Genomic DNA, 20,800 nt, shown 5'->3' with positions numbered 1-20,800 from the left:
GATCTGTTCTGACTCTGTTAGCTTGGCGGTGCCTGAGTCTGAAGGTCCCACTGCTGGAAAGAAATGCCACAGTTCAGTCTTAAATAAAATAGCCCAACCTGCATGCACACAAACACAGACAGACAGACATTATTTGGATGCATTACAACAATTTAACAAAATGACAAGCCTAAATTATTATTGCTCAACATTCATGACAGCCACATGTTCCTGATCTTGATATAAGTTCTTGCAATTCAACTTGTTAGAACAATAAACTAATTTTATTTATCTAAATCCAATAGACAAAAGCCCATGCTAGATTTAAATGGATGATTAAGTGTTAACATCTTTGCTCACCTAATCAGAGCAGTGGTGTACTATGATGTGGTTAATAGTATAGTCAAAATCAGACTGTTCAAATGGCAATAAAAATTATATTGAGATTTTCCTGGGACAAACTCAATTTAGGTATTTTATGGGGATGACAAGTCTGCTTCAGTTCTCTTATATGATGTAAGCTTCCCCAGGTGCCAGCTGTAATTTATGAATACTGTATGTTGAGCTGGTTAGTGGGGTGTTGTCTGAATATATTGATGTATTTTAATAGGGGACTGTTGGGAAAGACAAGCTGGAAGGAAAAGACTTGATGGTTGTAAAACTACATGTATCTAACCTGGAACAATTTATTTGGCAGTGTATACATTGCAAGCTGATGTCTGTTTCAAAAGAAGCAAAGTAAACTTTATTGTCACTTGGAGTTTTGATTGTGAAGCTGTTTTATTCCTTGAGGGAAGAATAGGCTGATATCTTTGTAAATAGCAAAGGGAGAAAAAAATTATCTGGTAAAAAAACAAACCAAAAAAAAAAACTGCCACTGGCAAATGTCTAAAACTCTAACATCAAAAACTTTCCTTAAAGAGGCTAAACATAAATGATAGTGAACTTAACAAAAAGATTGTTTAGCAATGCTTTTGTTGTTATGGTCTTGTTAGAATTTTGCAATGCTAAGCAGGGCTGGACTTGATTGGTACTTGGCTAGGAAACCCTCAGGAAGATCCTAGGATGCAGTGTGAAATGCTAGTGTTGATTTCAGTGAGTGTTATTCTTAACAATGAGTCAGGCTTGAACCCAAACATGGTGTTAGGGGGTGCTGGAGAGCTCTTAAAATGAGATCTAAAGTGAAGGTACAAACTACTGGGGTTATGGCACATTCTGCAAGATGAAAGGTGTTAGCCCTGGTGCCACAGTCAGATTCTAGTTTAAGCAATTAGGTGGGCTCTATCTAAATTCTCTTGCTGTTACAATTAGATAGCATATTCTTCACTTTTATTTCTAAAATGCTGTCCTCAGTAACATTGTATATAGCACTATATGATGGTACTAGGCATGTAAAACAGTCCCTGTCCCAAAGAGTTTATAGTCTAAGGCTCTGATCCTGCAGAGATTTATGCTCCTACATGTAAGCCATGAAGACTGTTGCCCCACCTCTCCACATGGAACCCCTTAAGGCCCCATTCCCACAATATTCCCCCACCATTACTTAGAGAGGCAATGATTGGAGCCTGGCCACCAATACATGAGGCATCTAGTTGGCTGGCTGGGGATCTGCTGCCACTTCTCTTTGGGTAGGTTGGGGCTTTCTCTATCATCAGACCACTATTCTCTGTCTTCAGGCAGGCTGGGACCCCTACCAGAAAAGGGAGGAATCAGCCTCCACCCTGTTAAGCAGAGGACTATGGGTGGGTGCCCTTGCCAACATCGCCCCAGAGAGTTATGAGGGGGTGGCAGCAGCAAGGTCCCATGCCACTGGGGTAATAACTTGCTGACCTTAGTAAGATGAAAGGGGCAGCGCTTGCCTTGTAGAGCTCTTATTTCAGGCTGTCTGCAAACCTAGTCATACATCACTGTATTGGTTAGGCACAGGTCACATTCCATAGGTTTTGTCACAGTTATGAAGGCTAGAAACTATTTTTGCATTAAATCTTAGACTCTGTCACCATATGACTCCAGGAGCCAGGGCCCCAGGTACATGTCTATAGTGCTTATGCCTTAATCCAGTCCCTGATCAGTATCATTAGCCCCATTTTGCAGATGAGGAAATAAGGAACAAGGGGGAAAGGACTTGCCCAAGGTGACACAGCAAGACAGAGTATAAGCTGGGAACAGAAACTAGGAATTCCAGCTCCTAGTCCTTGCTCTAACCTAATAGGGTCCCACTGTATTCCTAGATGCAGGAATAGAACCCAGGAATCCTGACTCCCAGATTCCTGTACTTTAACACACAAGACCCATCCCATACTTGCAAGTAGAACCCAAGAGTTCTCCCTCCACATCCTCCTCACTCTAATCACAAAATCATACTCCCATCCCAAGAGCCCTTATTAAAACAAAATCCTACAGAATTCCAAAGTAACAACCCACTATAAAGATATATTTTGAGCTGTTATCAAAGGGAGATGATGATGATGCAAATTTGAGGGCCTTAAGCCTGATCTCATATTTAGCAGAGGTGGAATCTTTAATCTGAAGGCCTGTCTTTGTAATGTGCAAGTGCCTTTTTTGAAGAGGACTGTGATGACCAATCCATTTTAAATATGCCTTTTTCATGGGAATATTCACTGCAACTGTTTACTTAATCGATTTCTGTATGCAGGAAGAACTTACATTCAGATAGGGAACGGAAGCAAAACATAACTCCAAATCGCCTCCAAAAATATAAAAAAGTACCACTTCCCACTTTAATTTTTAATCATTGCAACAGCAGCTAGGAATTGCTGCAGATGAGGATCAAGCCCCAAAATTCTGAACCTTAACCGGAGCCACAAGAGGCAGTAAGTACAAGGAGTCCCTCTGGATTGATGTTAATCTATTCTAATCCAGTGATTCACTGCATGGTCTGGGTAAGTCTTGAGTGACATCTCTGTGCCATAGTCAACACAGAGCAGATGACTCATCAAAAAGCAAACACAACATGTCAGTTGAGTTGCCCTGGGGGAACCAGTCAGAAGAACCTTGGTCACGGTTGCACAACTGAGGCTAAAATTCTCTGTTCCATAAGCAATTTGCCAAATCCTGAGAGGTCAGGACTCCTGGATGAGGTTCCTAGTGAATTAAAATATGTGAATGTGTTTTGTGGGTGGGGAAGGGAGCCTGGATGTTAGTGTAACCTCACCCAAATCACAGTGATTGTGTAACTAGTATGTATTTATATGTTCTTCCATGAGATGCCATGTACTTAAAGTAAAATGGAGCCCCAGTAGCTTCAACAGAAACTTAGCCAGTTGGCTTCCCTTGTACTAAACTGGTGGTGAGGCTGAAAGTGAAGCTGTTTAGTAGCTTCAGGCCTAGAAGCTGAGGTGGAACTCAGTGTATTTTGGTGTGGGTGAGCTGCAGTGGTGGATGGCTGTGATGAGGGCACGTTGGATATTAAATGGTAGGCTAAAGCACAGAGGAATTTATCCTCTTTTGGAAATTTTCCCTATGTTTCCACAAGCCATACACAGCTTGTTTTGTGCAGGACTGTCATCTTTTCAGGACACAGAGGCCTGGACTCCGTTACCCAAAACTCACAAGAGCCTCTGTGATAGGCCCTTGTGGACCCTATTGTGTGGAGTAACGAGAAAGGGATTTGCCCTGTCTGAGCCCCTCTGGGATGTGATTCACCCAGTGTAGGGGGGGGGAGATTTGTAGATGGGGAGATAAAGAAGCTGGGTGCATGGGCACCAGGTTTTATAATTTTTGGTGGTGCTCAGAATGCTGTCCATAGGATGGACTGGGGCAACTTCCCCTGGCCCCGCGCTTTGGGGGCCCCTGCGCTTCAGGGGGACTTGGGGTCCAGGCAGAGCCATCTCATCCATAGGATGGAGTGGGGTAACTGTCCCAGGCCCCACGCTCCAGGGAGACACGGGATCCAGGGCGACCTGGGGGATTAGCCGAGGACCTGGGGCTGGCAGCAGTGAGCGACCCAGCCCCAGTATGACCCTGCTTTGCCCTCTCCCTGCCCCCATTCCACCTCTTCCCCCACATGCCCGCCCCACCTTTTTCTGGCTTCCACCTCCTCCCCCGAGCGATGCCAGGAGCTGGTGGAGCGGGGCGGGCTGAGGCCTGATTGCTCACTGATGCTGGCTCCAGGCCACCCTGGACCCCGCATCCCCCTGAAGTGCAGGGCCCCCCAAAGCACAGTAAGCCCAAATATTGGTGGAGCCAGGCCCATGTTTCTAAGTATTGGTGGAGCACAGGCACCACAGGCCCATATAACTCACTGCCTATGGGTAGGGGTGCTAAAGTGAAATGATGGAAAGGGTTATTGGGGTGGGGTCTTCCTCAGAATCTGGGCTCAAACTATGTTAATCTTTGTGGTGCCCTAAATAACGTGGCTGCTTCTTTCCAAGGACACAATTTTCCTTGTTCAGCATTAGTCCTGTAGACTATATATTACTCAGGACACTTAAAAACCTTTTCTTATGCTCCTGGCTTTGTACTGGCCTAAATCAAAATATCTTCCAAATGTATAACCACCTCCTGCAATCCTTACATCTTTGCACTGGAAGATTTCAGAACTGTTAATGCTGAAAGATAAATGTTGGAAACAGTAGCAGCTAAATTAAATAATTAATATAGCAGACTAGATTCTGAATTTACGTACACAGGTTTTATATAAGTTTCACTACATTGATTTAAGTGGAATTACTCCAGATTTAAACTGGTGAAACTGAGAGCAAAGTCAAGTTCCATGAGTTTAGCACTATGTGGGTGCAGCAGGATCTGCCAAAAATCCACTTGCATACTTAAGCAGCGAGGAAAATATGTGCACATGTTAATTTGGCAATTATATCCCCTAGTGTGGGAAGAACATATCTTTTTCTTTTAGCTGATTAAAGACAAATCAAATCAACACATATTCTCAGACTCTGCTTTTTTTTTATGACAGGAACTGCAGATGTGCTCCATTCTCTAGGTTCTGTTATAGCTGCAATTATTTGCAGGTTTACCATTCTGCCTAGTTCCTCTTTCACTATCGGAAATAATGTGACTGGAATTCCGTGAGCTGTGTTAATGCTATAAGGTATTGCCCCTTCTTTCAGTTTTATCTGCACTGGCTCACACTTCAGAAGGCCCATGCCCCCACATCTAGATAAAATAAAGTCTAATTGTGTGATTGAAAGCTGTCAAATTACATTACTTATATACTGTCACTCTTGGTGTAATCCTGAGCTGTCCCCTGATGCTCTGATTGCCTGGGTAGAATATTGAAGCACAAGGTGGATGAAGTAATATCTTTTATTGGACAAACTTCTATGTAGAATACAAAAAAAGAATTATTTTCTAATAGCCTGAAGTAACATCCCAACAAATGATGGCCGTCTACCAAATCAGAAATGGTCAACTATGCAAGGCAGTGGTGAGCTGGAGCCGGTTCCCACCGGTTCGCGGAAACCGGTTGTTAAATGTAGAAGCCCTTTTAGAACCGGTTGTCCCGCAAGGGACAACCGGTTCGAAAAGGGCTTTTTAATTTAACAAAAGCTCCAGCAACTCCCTGCCCTTCCCCCGGGCCCCGCTCACCTCACTCTGCCTCTGCCTCTTCCCCCTCCCCAGCTTCCCGCGAATCAGCTATTCGTGCGGGAAGCCTGGGAGGGCTGAGAAGGAAGCAGCAGCTTCCTGCAGGTGAGCTGGGGCAGGAGTGTGGGGGCACGAGGAGGGCTCCAGGCGCCGCACAGCTCCTGCCTGGCCCCTAACCCCGGGCAGCATGGCTCCGTCCGGGGCCTGACCCCAGCCCTGGTCCCGGACAGCGCTTGTCTGGTCTGGTCCCGGCCCCGGCTCCGGCCCAGACCATGGCGAGCCAGATGGCGCGGCTCTGGCACAGCCCTGGCTGTGGCCCCGGCCCTGGCCGAACAGCTCCAGCCTGCAGCCCTGGCCCAGCCCCCACCTCCAGGCAGTGCAGTAAGGGGGCAGAGAGCAGGGACGGGGTGCTGGATAGAGGGCAGGGGAGTTGGGGGGGTGGATTAGTGTCGGGACGGTCAGAGGGCAAGGAACAGGGGGATTGAATGGGGGCAAGGTTCCCAGGGGGGAAGTCAGGAAGGAGCAGGGGTTGGATGGGGCGGTGGGGGGCAGTCAGGGGTAGGGATTCTAGGGGCAGTCAGGGGACAGAGAGAAGGGGTAGTTGGATGGGGCAGGGGTCCCGGGTGTCTATCAGGAATGAGAGGAGGGGTTGGATGGGGTGGCAGGGGGCAGTCAGGGGACAGGAAAGGGGGGTGGATGGGGCAGGGGTCCCGGAGGGGCTGTCAAGGAACATGGGGGGTTGGATGGGGCAGGGGTCCCGGGGGGTGGGGGGGCACAACCCCCTTGTGGGGTGAAGGGGAGGGAACCGGTTGTTAATATTTTGGCAGCTCATCACTGATGCAAGGTTGAATAAATAAGACCTCATCATTAATGCCTACTACAGGCCACCTTATCAGGTGGAAGAGGTGGATGAGGCTTTTTTCAAACAACTAACAAAATCATCCAAAGCCCAAGATTTGGTGGTGATGGGGGACTTCAACTATCCAGATATATGTTGGGAAAATAACACCGCAGGGCACAGACTATCCAATAAGTTCCTGGACTGCATTGCAGACAACTTTTTATTTCAGAAAGTTGAAAAAGCTACTAGAGGGGAAGCTATTCTAGACTTGATTTTAACAAATAGGGAGGAACTCGTTGAGAATTTGAAAGTAGAAGGAAGCTTGGGTGAAAGTGATCATGAAATCATAGAGTTTGCAATTCTAAGGAAGGGTAGAAAGGAATACAGCAAAATAGAGACAATGGATTTCAGGAAGGCGGATTTTGGTAAGCTCAGAGAGCTGACAGGTAAGGTCCCATGGGAATCAAGACTGAGGGGAAAAACAACTGAGGAAAGTTGGCAGTTTTTCAAAGGGACGCTATTAAGGGCCCAAAAGCAAGCTATTCCGATGGTTAGGAAAGATAGAAAATGTGGCAAAAGACCACCTTGGCTTAACCACGAGATCTTGTGTGACCTACAAAATAAAAAGGCGTCATATAAAAAATGGAAACTAGGTCAGATCACAAAGGACGAATATAGGCAAATAACACAGGAATGCAGAGGCAAGATTAGAAAGGCAAAGGCACAAAATGAGCTCAAACTAGCTATGGGAATAAACGGAAACAAGAAGACTTTTTATCAATACATTAGAAGCAAGAGGAAGACCAAGGACAGGGTAGGCCCACTGCTCAGTGAGGAGGGGGAAACAGTAACAGGAGACTTGGAAATGGCAGAGATGCTTAATGACTTTGTTTCGGTCTTCACTGAGAAGTCTGAAGGAATGTCCAATATATTGAATGCTTACGGGAAGAGGGTAGGTTTAGAAGATAAAATAAAAAAAGAGCAAGTAAAAAATCACTTAGAAAAGTTAGATGCCTGCAAGTCACCAGGGCCTGATGAAATGCATCCTAGAATACTCAAGGAGTTAATAGAGGAGGTATCTGAGCCTCTAGCTATTATCTTTGGGAAATCATGGGAGACGGGGGAGATTCCAGAAGACTGGAAGGGGGCAAATATAGTGCCCATCTATAAAAAGGGAAATAAAAACAACCCAGGAAACTACAGACCAGTTAGTTTAACTTCTGTGCCAGGGAAGATAATGGAGCAGGTAATTAAAGAAATCATCTGCAAATACTTGGAAGGTGGTAAGGTGATAGGGAATAGCCAGCATGGATTTGTAAAGAACAAATCATATCAAACTAATCTGATAGCATTCTTTGATAGGATAACGAGCCTTGTGGATAAGGGAGAAGCGGTGGATGTGATATACCTAGACTTTAGTAAGGCATTTGATACTGTCTCGCATGATATTCTTACAGATAAACTAGGAAAGTACAATTTTGATGGGGCTACTATAAGGTGGGTGCATAACTGGCTGGATAACCGTACTCAGAGAGTAGTTATTAATGGCTCCCAATCCTGCTGGAAAGGTATAACAAGTGGGGTTCCGCAGGGGTCTGTTTTGGGACTGGCTCTGTTCAATATCTTCATCAACGATTTAGATGTTGGCATAGAAAGTACGCTTATTAAGTTTGCGGACGATACCAAACTGGGAGGGATTGCAACTGCTTTGGAGGACAGGGTCAAAATTCAAAATGATCTGGACAAATTGGAGAAATGGTCTGAGGTAAACAGGATGAAGATCAATAAAGATAAATGCAAAGTGCTCCACTTAGGAAGGAACAATCAGTTTCACACATACAGAATGGGAAGAGACTGTCTAGGAAGGAGTATGGCAGAAAGAGATCTAGGGATCATAGTAGACCACAAGCTTAATATGAGTCAACAGTGTGATACTGTTGCAAAAAAAGCAAACGTGATTCTGGGATGTATTAACAGGTGTGTTGTAAACAAGACACGAGAAGTCATTCTTCCGCTTTACTCTGCGCTGGTTAGGCCTCAACTGGAGTATTGTGTCCAGTTCTGGGCACCGCATTTCAAGAAAGATGTGGAGAAATTGGAGAGGGTCCAGAGAAGAGCAACAAGAATGATTAAAGGTCTTGAGAACATGACCTATGAAGGAAGGCTGAAGGAATTGGGTTTGTTTAGTTTGGAAAAGAGAAGATTGAGAGGGGACATGATAGCAGTTTTCAGGTATCTAAAAGGGTGTCATCAGGAGGAGGGAGAAAACTTGTTCACCTTAGCCTCCAATGATAGAACAAGAAGCAATGGGCTTAAACTGCAGCAAGGGAGATTTAGGTTGGACATTAGGAAAAAGTTCCTAACTGTCAGGGTAGGAACACTGGAATAGATTGCCTAGGGAAGTTGTGGAATCTCCATCTCTGGAGATATTTAAGAGTAGGTTAGATAAATGTCTATTAGGGATGGTCTAGACAGTATTTGGTCCTGCCATGAGGGCAGGGGACTGGACTCGATGACCTCTCGAGGTCCCTTCCAGTCCTAGAGTCTATGAGTCTATGAATGTGAACCTCTTTGTAGACAGACACCGGTTGGCAACACTTGTATTGAGTACCTTGTCATGCCCATAAAGATACTGAAATTGTTATAATCTGAAGAACTTCCTGAGGAACCTACTATGACTTCATAATGGCCTTTCCATCCCCCACTAGATGGGTTTAATTTAAGAGAGGCATGGGGATGGGAACTGAACAAAGCGTTATTTTGGTGGGATGGGCCTGATGGTTGCAGGCTCTAGGTGGGGCGGGCACTGCTGTGTAAGGGTTCTGGCTGAGTTAAAATGTGTGGGTTTTAGCAATGTGGTCTGGTGGCATTCCCTTGAATACCCCTGAAACAATAGTGGTGTTAGCTGTGGGGTGGAGATTAAATAAACCCATGCTATCAAACAGAAGCAGGATATACTGAACAGTGGCCACAGCTATGACTAGAAAGAGCGAAGAAGGAACAAGCTAGGTTACAGGCCTGGGAGAAAGGAACAAAGGGGGCTTGAAGGGAGATAAAACTGGCAGAGATGGCATGGATAAATAGGAGAGGGGTGATGTGGAAGGGAATGCAGAGCCAGTGAAGGGAGCCATGAGAGCAGCATGGTTAGTGAGGAAAACGAGTTTGATAGCAAAAGTGGGATAGATTTGAGCAAGGTGGTGTCAAGAAAGCCAAAGACCAGTTGGTTACAACAGTCCCTTATCTGTTATGCAGCATTGCTGCATGCTCTTAAATATCTGCTGCATTCCACCCTAGTGGTCTTGATAGGTAAAATTATTCTCTGTGTGTAGTTCAGTTTATAAAGCTCTTTGGGATCCGGCAGTCAGACATTATATACAGGACAACTTTCTACCAAGTGTAGCACATTTCATATACACATTGTTCCAAAATTATTTTCAGAAATAAAAATACAGAGATTGTATATGTTAAACTATAGAAAAACTGTTGTAAAGATATGTGGTTAAATTATGGTGTTCAGTTACAAAACTAATAACTGAGAGAAATAAGAAGCATAGGCAAAATATTAAAGATATCTTCAGATCAGATTCTAAAATGGCTGATGAGGCAGAGCAGAACAGAAAGGCTGTCCTAGATGGTGGGAGATGCAGAGAAAGCACTGTCACCTACAGTGGACAAGTTAGGGAAACCAAGAGAGAGGTTGTACAGCTGTAAGTATATTTTGTTAAAAATCATTTTAGAACCATAAAGCTGGAAGGTCTAAGGATTAAGTCTTGAACTCACTGGCATCATAGGGTTCAAAAACTTGGCAGGGCTGACTTACAGTTTTGTCATTCTGAGATAAAGTTCAGTTCCATATGATCTGTCTTTTTGATGCTACTTTAAGAATTGAGAGTCTGTCTGCTCTGTGTAGGCATTAAAGATGTTGATGGCAAGAGGGATGTGTATGAAAAGATGGAAGGGGATGATGTCTTGGTTTCCTGCTCAAAGGAGGGGGCAGAGCCCTATCAGTGTATGTGGAAAGCTCTATACAAGGAATCTCCAACCTTAGACTTTTTTAAGGCACAGTTTGGCAAAGCCTTGGTTGCGATGATTTAGTTGGGGTTGGTCCAGCTTTGAGCAGGGGGCTGGACTGGATGACCTCCTGAGGTCCCTTCCAACTCTATTCTTCTATGATTCTCATCTCATTTCGGGAAGGGGGCAATGTGTTGCTTGGGCTGGGGAAGCACCCCTGTGCCTGTAGGATAGGGGAGATGGATGGGTCTCTGTGAAAGAAGTAGAGGGAGTGTACAAAAGCACATACACACTGCAGCTACCACCACACTCCATAACAAATGGTCACAGGGGATATGGCCCCAGCTGTCTGTGTGGGGGAGAGATGTCTCTTGCCTGGGGGTAGGGGAGGAGAAAGGAAGGGTAGTTGGTCTGTCTGAGCCTGTGGCTGAGTGACTCATGCCCTTTAGCAGTGGGTCTGCCTGTGTGTGAGTGGCACATGCTTCCACCTACTCAGGGGAGATGGCCTTTGAGTGGGGAAAAGGAGTGGACAGTGAGGCGGATCGGTCCGGGGGCGAGGGATCCACGCCCCCTTTCTGAGTGGGGTGGAGACCCAGGCCCTCTGTCTGCCTAGCGTGGCACATGCCCCGAGTAGGTAAGTGCCATGCGCCCTCTGGGGGAGGCGTGGGTCTCTGAAGCGAGAGCTCGCAGCCCTTCCCACCGGAAAGAAGAGGGGAGTCGCCGCCTCCTTGTGCTCCGCTCTGGTTTGAAAGCAGCGCCCCGCCGTGCGCCCACGCCGCGCTGTGATTGGTCCAGAGGCACGGGGGGGCCGGTTCGTGCCAGGCCCCGGCGTGTCCCGGCAATGTGGTCCGGCCGGTTCCGCTGCCCCCGCTTTCCGAGTTCCATTCTGTGTGTGTGCGGGCCCTGAAGGGGAGCTGGCTGAGCTGGGCGAGATCTGTGCTGCCGCCGCTGCCATGGAGAGAGGAGGCGGTGGCTGCGAGAGGGGGTGACTCCGCGCACCTTCCCCCGATGAGACTGTGCCTGGCCTGGCTGGGCTGCTACACCCTGTCCCTGTGGGTGCTGAGGAGGAGGATGTGGTCTGGCCCTGCCAGGTACCTGAGGAGCCCTTTATCCAGGTCCCTCTACATGAATATGATGGGCAGCCACAGCCAGCCAGCCCCGGGCACCAAGGAGAACCACCAGGTACAGCCCCAAGAGGCAGCCTCCTCCCCCCAGGGGCAGAGGTTCCCCGCCCCCATCCGACCTCCCCCAGGGGCAGGGGCTCCCCGCCCCCATCCGGCCCCCGAGAGGCAGCACCCCTCTCCCAAGGAACAGGGTGAGGGGGAACTGCTGAAAGCACCATGCACGGGGACTCCTTCCCCCATCCGGCTGCTCCCCCGCCCCCGGAACGGGAGTAGAAGGGTGTGAGAGCACTGGTGGGGGAGGGACAGGTGGGGCACACAGAGTATAACGGGGATGGGGGCACTGAGCACAGGGAAGTGCACGAGGGTAGGATCTGTGGGGCACAGAGTACAAGGAGTAAGACGCTTGTGGAGTGGAGTGAGAAGGACCCAGACCAGAGTCCAGGCATATGTCTGCTTGCCTGAAACAAAGGATAGCTGATTTTTATTGATTAGAAAGTTTGTGTTTGTCTCTCTGTAAAAGGTATTTAGGAAATTTTAGTACTGTACGTAAGTTGAGAGAAGCAGCATAAAGAGGAAAATTTTTAGTGCAATATATGTGGATTTTACGAAATTGTACAGTGCTCTTGAATACTGTTGTAAATGTTAATTAAAATGATCTAGGATAGCAACATAGGGATTGAAGATTAGCTCAAAGGCTGAAAATAAATAGTAACAATAAGTAAAGTCTCAAGTTGCAGAAAGGTGTCTCAAAAGAATTCCTGAGGTCCTACCTCCATGCTAGGCGCTGGACTTGATGACTTCTCGAGGTCCCTTCCAGTCCTGGTGTTCTGTGATTCATGTAAGGATCTCAACTATCAGAGGGGTAGCCGTGTTAGTCCGGATCTGTAAAAGCAGCAAAGAATCCTGTGGCACCTTATAGACTAACAAACGTTTTGGAGCATGAGCTTTCTTGGGTGAATAACCACTTCATCAGATGCATGTAGTGGAAATTTCCAGGGGCACGTATATATATGCAGGCAAGCTAGAGATAATGAGGTTAGTTCAATCAGGGAGGATGAGGCCCTGTTCTAGCAGTTGAGGTATGAAAACCAAGGGAGGAGAAACTGGTTTTGTATTTGGCAAGCCATTCACAGTCTTTGTTTAATCCTGAGCATCGAGGGTGCCAACTGTGCCCATGTATCTACACCAGCGACACTATCATAGCATCTAACCAGATCAGCCACACCATCACCGGTTCATTCACCTGCACTTCCATCAATGTGATATATGCCAGCAATGCCCCTCTGCTATGTACGTTGGCCAAACTGGACAGTCTCTACTGAAAAGGATAAATGGACACAAATCAGATATTAGGAACCTGTAGGAGAACACTTCAACCTCCCTGGCCACACTATAGCAGACCTTAAGGTGGCCATCCTGCAGCAAAAAAACTTCAGGACCAGACTTCAAAAAGAAACTGCTGAGCTTCAGTTCATCTGCAAATTTGACACCATCAGCTCAGGATTAAACAAAGACTGTGAATGGCTTGTATCAGAGGGGTAGCCGTGTTAGTTTGGATCTGTAAAAGCAGCAAAGAATCCTGTGGCACCTTATAGACTAACATGTTTTGGAGCATGAGCTTTCTTGGGTGAATACCCACTTCGTCAAATGCATGTAGTGGAAATTTCCAGGGGCACGTGTATATATGCAGGCAAGCTGGAAATAATGAGGTTAGTTCAATCAGGGAGGATAAGGCCCTGTTCTAGCAGTTGAGGTGTGAAAACCAAGGGAGGAGAAACTGGTTTTGTAGTTGGCAAGCCATTCACAGTCTTTGTTTAATCCTGAGCTGATGGTGTCAAATTTGCAGATGAACTGAAGCTCAGCAGTTTCTCTTTGAAGTCTGGTCCTGAAGTTTTTTTGCTGCAGGATGGCCACCTTAAGGTCTGCTATAGTGTGGCCAGGGAGGTTGAAGTGTTCTCCTACAGGCTTTTGTATATTGCCATTCCTAATATCTGATTTGTGTCCGTTTATCCTTTTCCATAGTGACTGTCCAGTTTGGCTTGCCAACTACAAAACCAGTTTCTCCTCCCTTGGTTTTCACACCTCAACTGCTAGAACAGGGCCTCATCCTCCCTGATTGAACTAACCTTGTTATCTCTAGCTTGCTTCTTGCTTGCATATATATACGTGCCCCTGGAAATTTCCACTACATGCATCTGACGAAGTGGGTATTCACCCACGAAAGCACATGCTCCAAAACGTCTGTTAGTCTATAAGATGCCACAGGATTCTTTGCTGCTTTTACATGTTAGGATCTTTATTTCACTTCTTGATGATCTAGATAAGGGAGTGAACAGAACCTTAATGACAGTTGCAGATGATTTTAAATTTGGTGGGTTTGTAAGCACAAAGACAGAGAAATGCCAGCTAATATAATGGAGAGAAAATAATCTGAAATATAGTGATAGTGAAAGTGAGAAACTGGGCAGCAACAAAGTTTAGAGAGATTTGGACTGATGATGGACAACAAGCTAGGTATGAATTTGCAATATGATATGACTACAATGAAAGCTTAATTCAATTTTTGGACTGCATATCCATATGTATTGGTCATTTCATGGAGGAAGAAGGGACTATGCCTTTTCAGTCCAGCTGTTCTGTGATATGACTGCACCTGGAATATGCTGAAAACCTGGAGGGAGTTCAAGAAAGAGAAATACAAATTATCATGATACTGAGGGAATTGACTTACTGAGGAAAAACTGAGTAAAACATACATATCTTGATTTATTGGGGGGAAATATAGTCTATTAAGTACTTGAAGGGTATAAACACAGAAGAGAGAGATTAATTACTTAGCATTGATCCTGCAAGTCCATTCCACTGAGGTGGACACAGAGGTTTTGCAGATTCAGGGTCTTTATGTGACACATGAGTGTATAACTAGTCTGAGTGATTGGATGAGACTGAGGGATAAAATATAGGCTAAGTATCAAAGGAAACTTCCTCACAGTGGAACAAAGGAGACTTTGAAAGCTCCGTAATTTGAGATGTTTAGAACTAATCTGGAAACAACAATAGATCAAGAACATGTATGATAGGGAACAATTTGTCATTTGCAGGTAGATGGACTGAATGAACTAATAGGTCTTTCCCATCTCTAATTTTCGGTCTGGGTTTTAGGATTTAGCATGGATTTATTGAGTGTTTAATGAACCTCCTAAAGAAATTATGATGAATAAAAGCTGACTAATTTGCATGAGGCTACTTGGATGAATAAGTATGATGGGGTCCTAAGTACAATGTAAGGCCATGTCTACACTTACAAGCTTACAGCTGTACCGATACAGCTGTGTTGCTGTGTTATGCTGACAGGACAGTATCTCCTGCCGACATAGCGCTGTGCGCATGAGTGCTTATGTTGACAAAACTTACGTTGCTTAGTGGTGTACCCTTGAACAACAAAAGTTTTGCCCACATAAGTGCTAATGTAGACATGGCCTTACTTTTAAATTATACTGTTTGGCTTTTCATTCTTATGTAAAGTAGTTAACTCACCAGTCAGGTGTGTTTTGGGGTTTTGTTTTTGTTTGTTGTTGAGAAGTTTTGGCAATAATAGTAGTAGAGAGTTTTGAAAGTTTCTTTTGGTAATTATAGTTACTGGTTTTATTATTGTTCTCTTACAAACCCTTATTTTTCAGTTGTTTACAAATCATTTGCAAAAACTTGTCCAGGCTGGAACTCAACTGACATTTCTGCTCATGTGCAAGCAGTTAAAAAAAGCAACTTTCAGTTGTTTTTTCAGAGCTTTGTTAGAAACTTGCATAATGATGTACAGTGTCTTCTACTGGTATTGAAATATCTTCTTAGTTGGACGGAGGAAGGAACTTGGACTTTTTTTTTTGTTTTCATACAAAATAGCCAAATTGTTGGTTTCTGATGCTTTATTGCTCCCCTACAGATCAAAGGTGATTTGAGCTGCAGTGATTCTGTATTATAGGTTGATTATATTAGGCTTTGGTCTTACCTCTGAATTTTTGGGTTCAGATGTTAGATAATTTTTCAAGGTAGCAGCTCTGCTAAGACCTTTACATTAATAGATATGAAAGTTTACTGTCAGCTGCATTCATATACTTTGAAGCTGTCCATGGTTGATCCCTTTAAGGAGCTGGTTGAAATGGAAAGTTATGGATTTTATTGCACCATACTTCACGTGGTCTTTTCTTCTACCCTTTTTCTTTAGAATAATGCTAGAAGGCTTAATGCTTACAGGAAGGACCTACTGTGATATATTCTATGACAGAGTCGGCAACCTTTGGCATACGGCTCGCCAGGGTAAGCACCATGGCAGGCCAGGCTGCTTTGTTTACCTGCCACGTCCACGGGTTCGGCCGATCACGACTCCCACTGGCCACGGTTTGCCACTCCAGGCCAACTGGGGCTGCAGGAAGTCGCGGCCAGCACATCCCTTGGCCCATGCCACTTCCCTCAGCTCCCATTGGCCTGTAGTGGCGAACCGCAGCCAGTGGGAGCCGCGATCGGCTGAACCTGCGGACGCGGAAGGTAAAGAAGCCGGCCTGGCCCACCAGGATGCTTACGCTGGCAAGCCGTGTGCCAAAGGTTGCCGATCCCTGTTCTATGGTGTGCAGTGATATGTCTGTTGTGATTATACTAGATATCTCTATCTCCTAACTTGATGACCCAAACTAACATTTCTATAGGCAGGAGAATGGCGAAAATAATACAAGCAGATAATTTTGCCAAAAAAATTGTAGAATGAGGCTTTCCTTCTTTACTGTTGGTTGCAATTTTCCATGTTGTTACCACCAAAGTGCCAGAGTAGATCAGCCAGTGATTGTTTTAACCCACTGTCCTCTAATTTGTTGTGGGCAAGTTTAAGGGGGATAGGAGTTAAAATGCTGTTGACGGCCAACAATTTGACTACAATAGAGCTCTCACTGTTTCTACCACTAGTGGAACTACGCTGGTGGTAGAAACAGTGTACTTTAAGAAAACTTTAAGAAAAAAAGCCTAGTGTAGATAAAAAGTGGAACTTCGAACCATGCTACCTGCAGACATATTTGAAAGAGTATTTGAAACATGATTTTACTAGAACTGTACCTAGCTTATGAACCATTCTGAAACTACTGTAGAGTTTGCTTCTGCATGGAAAGACCCTAAAATGCCTCTTTGCTCTGGGTCTTTGTTTTGACGGAGTCACTACTTCAGAAGCTGGACTATTTGCCTTGCTGCAGCTGTCTGCTCCCCTCTGCTTGCTGGCACTGTTATTGTGAGCCAGCAGGATATTGAAACCTAAATCCTGTATAATTATTTGTATTACACTAGTACCTAGAAGTCTTATTGTGTTAAACACTATGCAAATATACATTAAGAGACAGTTCCTCTCTCAGCAACTGAATGTAATGAACAAATGGAGAGGTGGGACAGGATGTGTATGTGTTTTTGCATGGCATTGCTACCTGCACAATGTTAGGTGTTAGGACAGTTGCTTTTTTTTTTTTAAATAAACGTATCAGTGTCCACTCTCCTTGCTGGCCACTTGCCTAATCCTCATCAGTTTGTGCTCCTATGTAGGTTTTTTTAAGACCCCATTTACAGTACCCATTTCAGCTTTTAAAAAAGAGCCTTGTAAGGCCCCATCTACACTATAAATAGAATCACATCATGGAATTATGTTGCAACGTGGTTGCCCTGACACAGTTCAGTTTCAGTTTGGACAATTCAAGGCTTTAGCAGACTTTGGGGCATGGTTTGTGAGATCTTTGTGGCAGGAACTGTCTTTTTTGTTCTATTTGTACAGCACCTGATACAGTGGGGTCCTGGTCCATGACTAGAGCTCTTAGGCACCACAATAACATGAATAATAAAGTCCCTTCTACACTGTAATTTGCAATCCGCCTTTAATTGTGTTGTTATATTTCCCAACATGGTTATATTTTTAGTGTAGACAGGGCCTGCATATCAGTATCCTATAATTTCACCACATCAGAGCTTGTAAGCAAAACATAAATATGTGCAGTGATATTACAGTGTGTTTTTGCTCATAAAAATGGTATCATGTTTGATTCTCAGTGGCTTCCATAACAGATTTGCTCAGTTTATAAATCAAAAGATGCTTTTTCTAATTGTGTTCCTGCAGATTCAGTCTGAACTCTGAAAGTCAACCTAGGTTCTTTCCTTCTGAAGCATTAGCAACAGTAGTAAAGATTCTGCATGCCAAATTACTTTTCTACACTACGCTGTCTTCAAATGAGGCCCTCAGTGACACCGGAGCAATGTCCTTTTTTTCAATGGGGCAGCACTGATGTAAATGAACTTAGTAAACAATCTTCTTGATAATGCACAAGATGGGAAACGTATCCTCAACTTTGATGATTAAATTAAATCAACAGAAATTATTCTGCATGCACACAAAATATCTGAGTCATTGTCGCTGTCCGTTTTGAAAGACATAGACTTGTACTTTGAATAAAAACTGGTAGGACTAATTACAGGCCATCTGCTGCTAGTAAGTTTGCCTTCATTTTACCTTCATGACCCAGGTTATTGTGAGATATCTCTGTCATGCCATATTTCCATCAATCTCCCCCACTAAGGAATTTAATAAAGAAGCCAACCAGCAATATAACATCAGAGCAATAACAGGGAATTCAATTGGTATAATTTACTCCCATGTCTCTTATGCTAACATAAACATTCTGGCTTTCTTGCTTAAGCCCCACTCCTGTAACCAGATCTGCACAGAGCCATGTTGACTTCTGCTGGGGACCACATTGGCACAAGTCTGCACTCGTGTCAGTTTTATTTCAGGATTGGGACCTTATGTTTGTGTCCCCTTACCATGGAACTTGCAGTCCCCTTTCACATTGCTTTTGGACTTGAGCAATTGAATCTAAAAGCTTATCTACATTGGGAGGTTTTCAAGATTTGCTATTCCTGATTATGTATTCCTGATTAATGAAATGTGTGGATTCTCTTATTCCAGAATTAGTGCCTTATTCCAAATTAGTTTAATCCACTTTGGAAGTGAGTTAAACTAATTTGGAAAAAAGACACTCTTACTCTGGTGTAAGAGCATTCACACATTTCGTTAATATGGAATGATTAATTCACTTATAATTCACACCCTCCCTTATTCCAGATTAATTTTCATGTATAAAAAGGCTGCAGCTTCCATGCTGAAAGGCCAGAAGAGAAGAGTGAAGTAAGAAAATCACTAGCAAGAGGGTGTGAATTACACTTTATTCCAGCTCCTCGGTTTGCAAATAGCATCAGTTTAGACGTGTTGGTAAATTGGTAGATGTAGGTGTAAGAAAGACTAGCATCATTCTCAAATTTAGCTCATAATGGATAAGAACAGCAGAACTAATTCTGGACATTCTCTGGGTTGTACTATGCTTTTTTTTTTTTTTTTGTCCCCTGCCCAAAGTAGAGTATTAAAACAGACCCTGACCATGAAAAGGCTGAACAATTAGTTTTGCTACCTTTGTGATGGAAACTCTCTGATATGTGCCTACAAATTCTGATTGGTTGGTGCCTCAGGAAGTTCTGAAAATTTCCCTCATCTCAGTTTGGTGTATCAGCAGTTCTGAGGATCTCAACAAAAAATTTCGTACTAGTAATTGGCTTTGCTGAGGGTTTGCAGTAATTTTTAGCGGGAAGATGGCTCTTTATCCCCAGAAGCTTGAACTTCTTTAAAAGGGAGACCAGAGCAAAATTCCATCTGAAAACTGCTTATTCTTGGATCTATTCATAGGCACTTCCCGAACGAAAAGTTTTTTACCTGAAGAGCGGTTTGTTCACAGGGAACAGTACTTTGCCCTGGTCTACACTGGTGGGGATTGATCTAAGTTACACAACTTCAGCTACATGAGTAGCTGAAGTCGACGTACTTAGATCTATTTAACTGCAGTGTCTTCACTACGGTGAGTTGACTGCTGCTGCTCCCCTGTCGACTCTGCCTCTCGCCGAGCTGGAGCACAGGAGTCGACAGGAGAGCGCTCAGGGATCAATGTATCGTGTCTAGACTAGATGCGATAAATTGATCCCCACTGGATCGATCGCTGCCCGCTGATCCAGCCGGTAGTGAAGACACACCCTTAGTCATTGATTCCACAGGTTGTAGAGTTCCTAGATGAAGGGCTATCACCAGGCCTTCCTGTTAATACAGTAGGGTGCTGGAAGGTAAAGGTGGTCACCCTGATCAAAGTAAACAAGACCAAAAAGGATCAATGTGTAGAGCAATGTGTCCTAGTGGCTATGTATTGTAAAGGTTCTGAGTTTGGCAAAATTGTTACAACATCCACATATTAAGAGGTGTGGAATTTAAGTGTGGTGCTGCAAGTTACAGAAGAGCAACCTCTTGAGCTTTTAGAATGCATCCTGATTGTTGTCACCTCAGGGACAAGAGTTTCAAGCTTGGGTCTGTATCCGTAGAAGAGTAGAGGTTTATGTTTGCCAGGGGAAAATGGATTTAGTGACTTCTGCTGTAGTTGCAGCAAATGTCCATTTTGTTTCTCATAAATTTCAGGATTTCTATATAACTCTCCCAATCTTGGGAAATTTTGGTTGTGGGGTTGAGTCTCTATATCTGGCCATTCCATTAGTAGATTGTTTGAACTGTACATGTGTGCCATCTTGTGCTCTCCCAGTGGTATAACTACCCTCCTAGCCCACTGAGTCCTCTTTCTTGTAGGATAGAGTTCTTCTGTGCAGTCAGGATTGAGCCATGAAATTGGGGCCCAAGAAAGAACTGGGACAAAGCTGTGCTTTTCAATCTCTTCTGCCCACCTCCTTTATTTAATCTCTCCCTGATGCTGCCCTCTGCCTCTGTCACTCTTATCTCCCCATTTTCCCTAGGCTTATGCAACTGGAATCATGATCAGGCTGAACTGTGCTCTCTTCAGACATAATGCTGATCCTAATTGGTTGGAAGGTGGTGGTGGTGATGATCAGTAACTGAGGTTCACCTTCACATCTGAGAGCACTGTCTTACAGCGCTGCCTGTACCTGCTGGCACAAGAAGTTGGACTTAGTTCAGCATTCAAACCCAGGGTTCCCTGGGTTTGGTGGTGCACTACCTGTCAACTGCTGTCTTGAGGTCTTTTATTAATGGTTCTACTGTGCTCATAGACTGTGCAACTGACCGGTTTAGCAGGCCTTTATTTTTTTGGCTACATTCATCTTAATAATTAAGAGGGAAGTATGAGAAATAAGGTTTAGGGCAAAGACAGCATTGGAGGACTCAAATAGGAATGGAGGACAAAAATAATAATACAAACAG

At 44.5% G+C, this 20,800-nt stretch overlaps 1 protein-coding gene across 2 annotated transcripts in view; it reads left to right on the top strand.

Annotated features, from left to right (window-relative positions):
• Positions 1–11,256: 11,256 nt before the first annotated feature.
• Positions 11,257–20,800, top strand: part of METTL9 (methyltransferase like 9) — a 36,528-nt gene continuing 26,984 nt past the window's right edge. Inside the window, exon 1 of one of the 2 annotated variants that reach the window (XM_050966757.1) lies at positions 11,257–11,575. In XM_050966757.1, the coding sequence (XP_050822714.1) occupies positions 11,402–11,575 (174 nt within the window). In that variant the 5' untranslated portion in view covers positions 11,257–11,401. The remainder of the gene's footprint in view (positions 11,576–20,800) is intronic. The other variant, XM_050966756.1, reaches the window with a different exon arrangement.

The sequence above is a fragment of the Gopherus flavomarginatus genome, chromosome 9, assembly GCF_025201925.1.
Source record: "Gopherus flavomarginatus isolate rGopFla2 chromosome 9, rGopFla2.mat.asm, whole genome shotgun sequence".
In the NCBI taxonomy this organism is placed as follows: Eukaryota; Metazoa; Chordata; order Testudines; family Testudinidae; genus Gopherus; species Gopherus flavomarginatus.
Note: the sequence above shows the minus strand (reverse complement) of the source record. Positions and strands in the feature narration are given on the sequence as shown.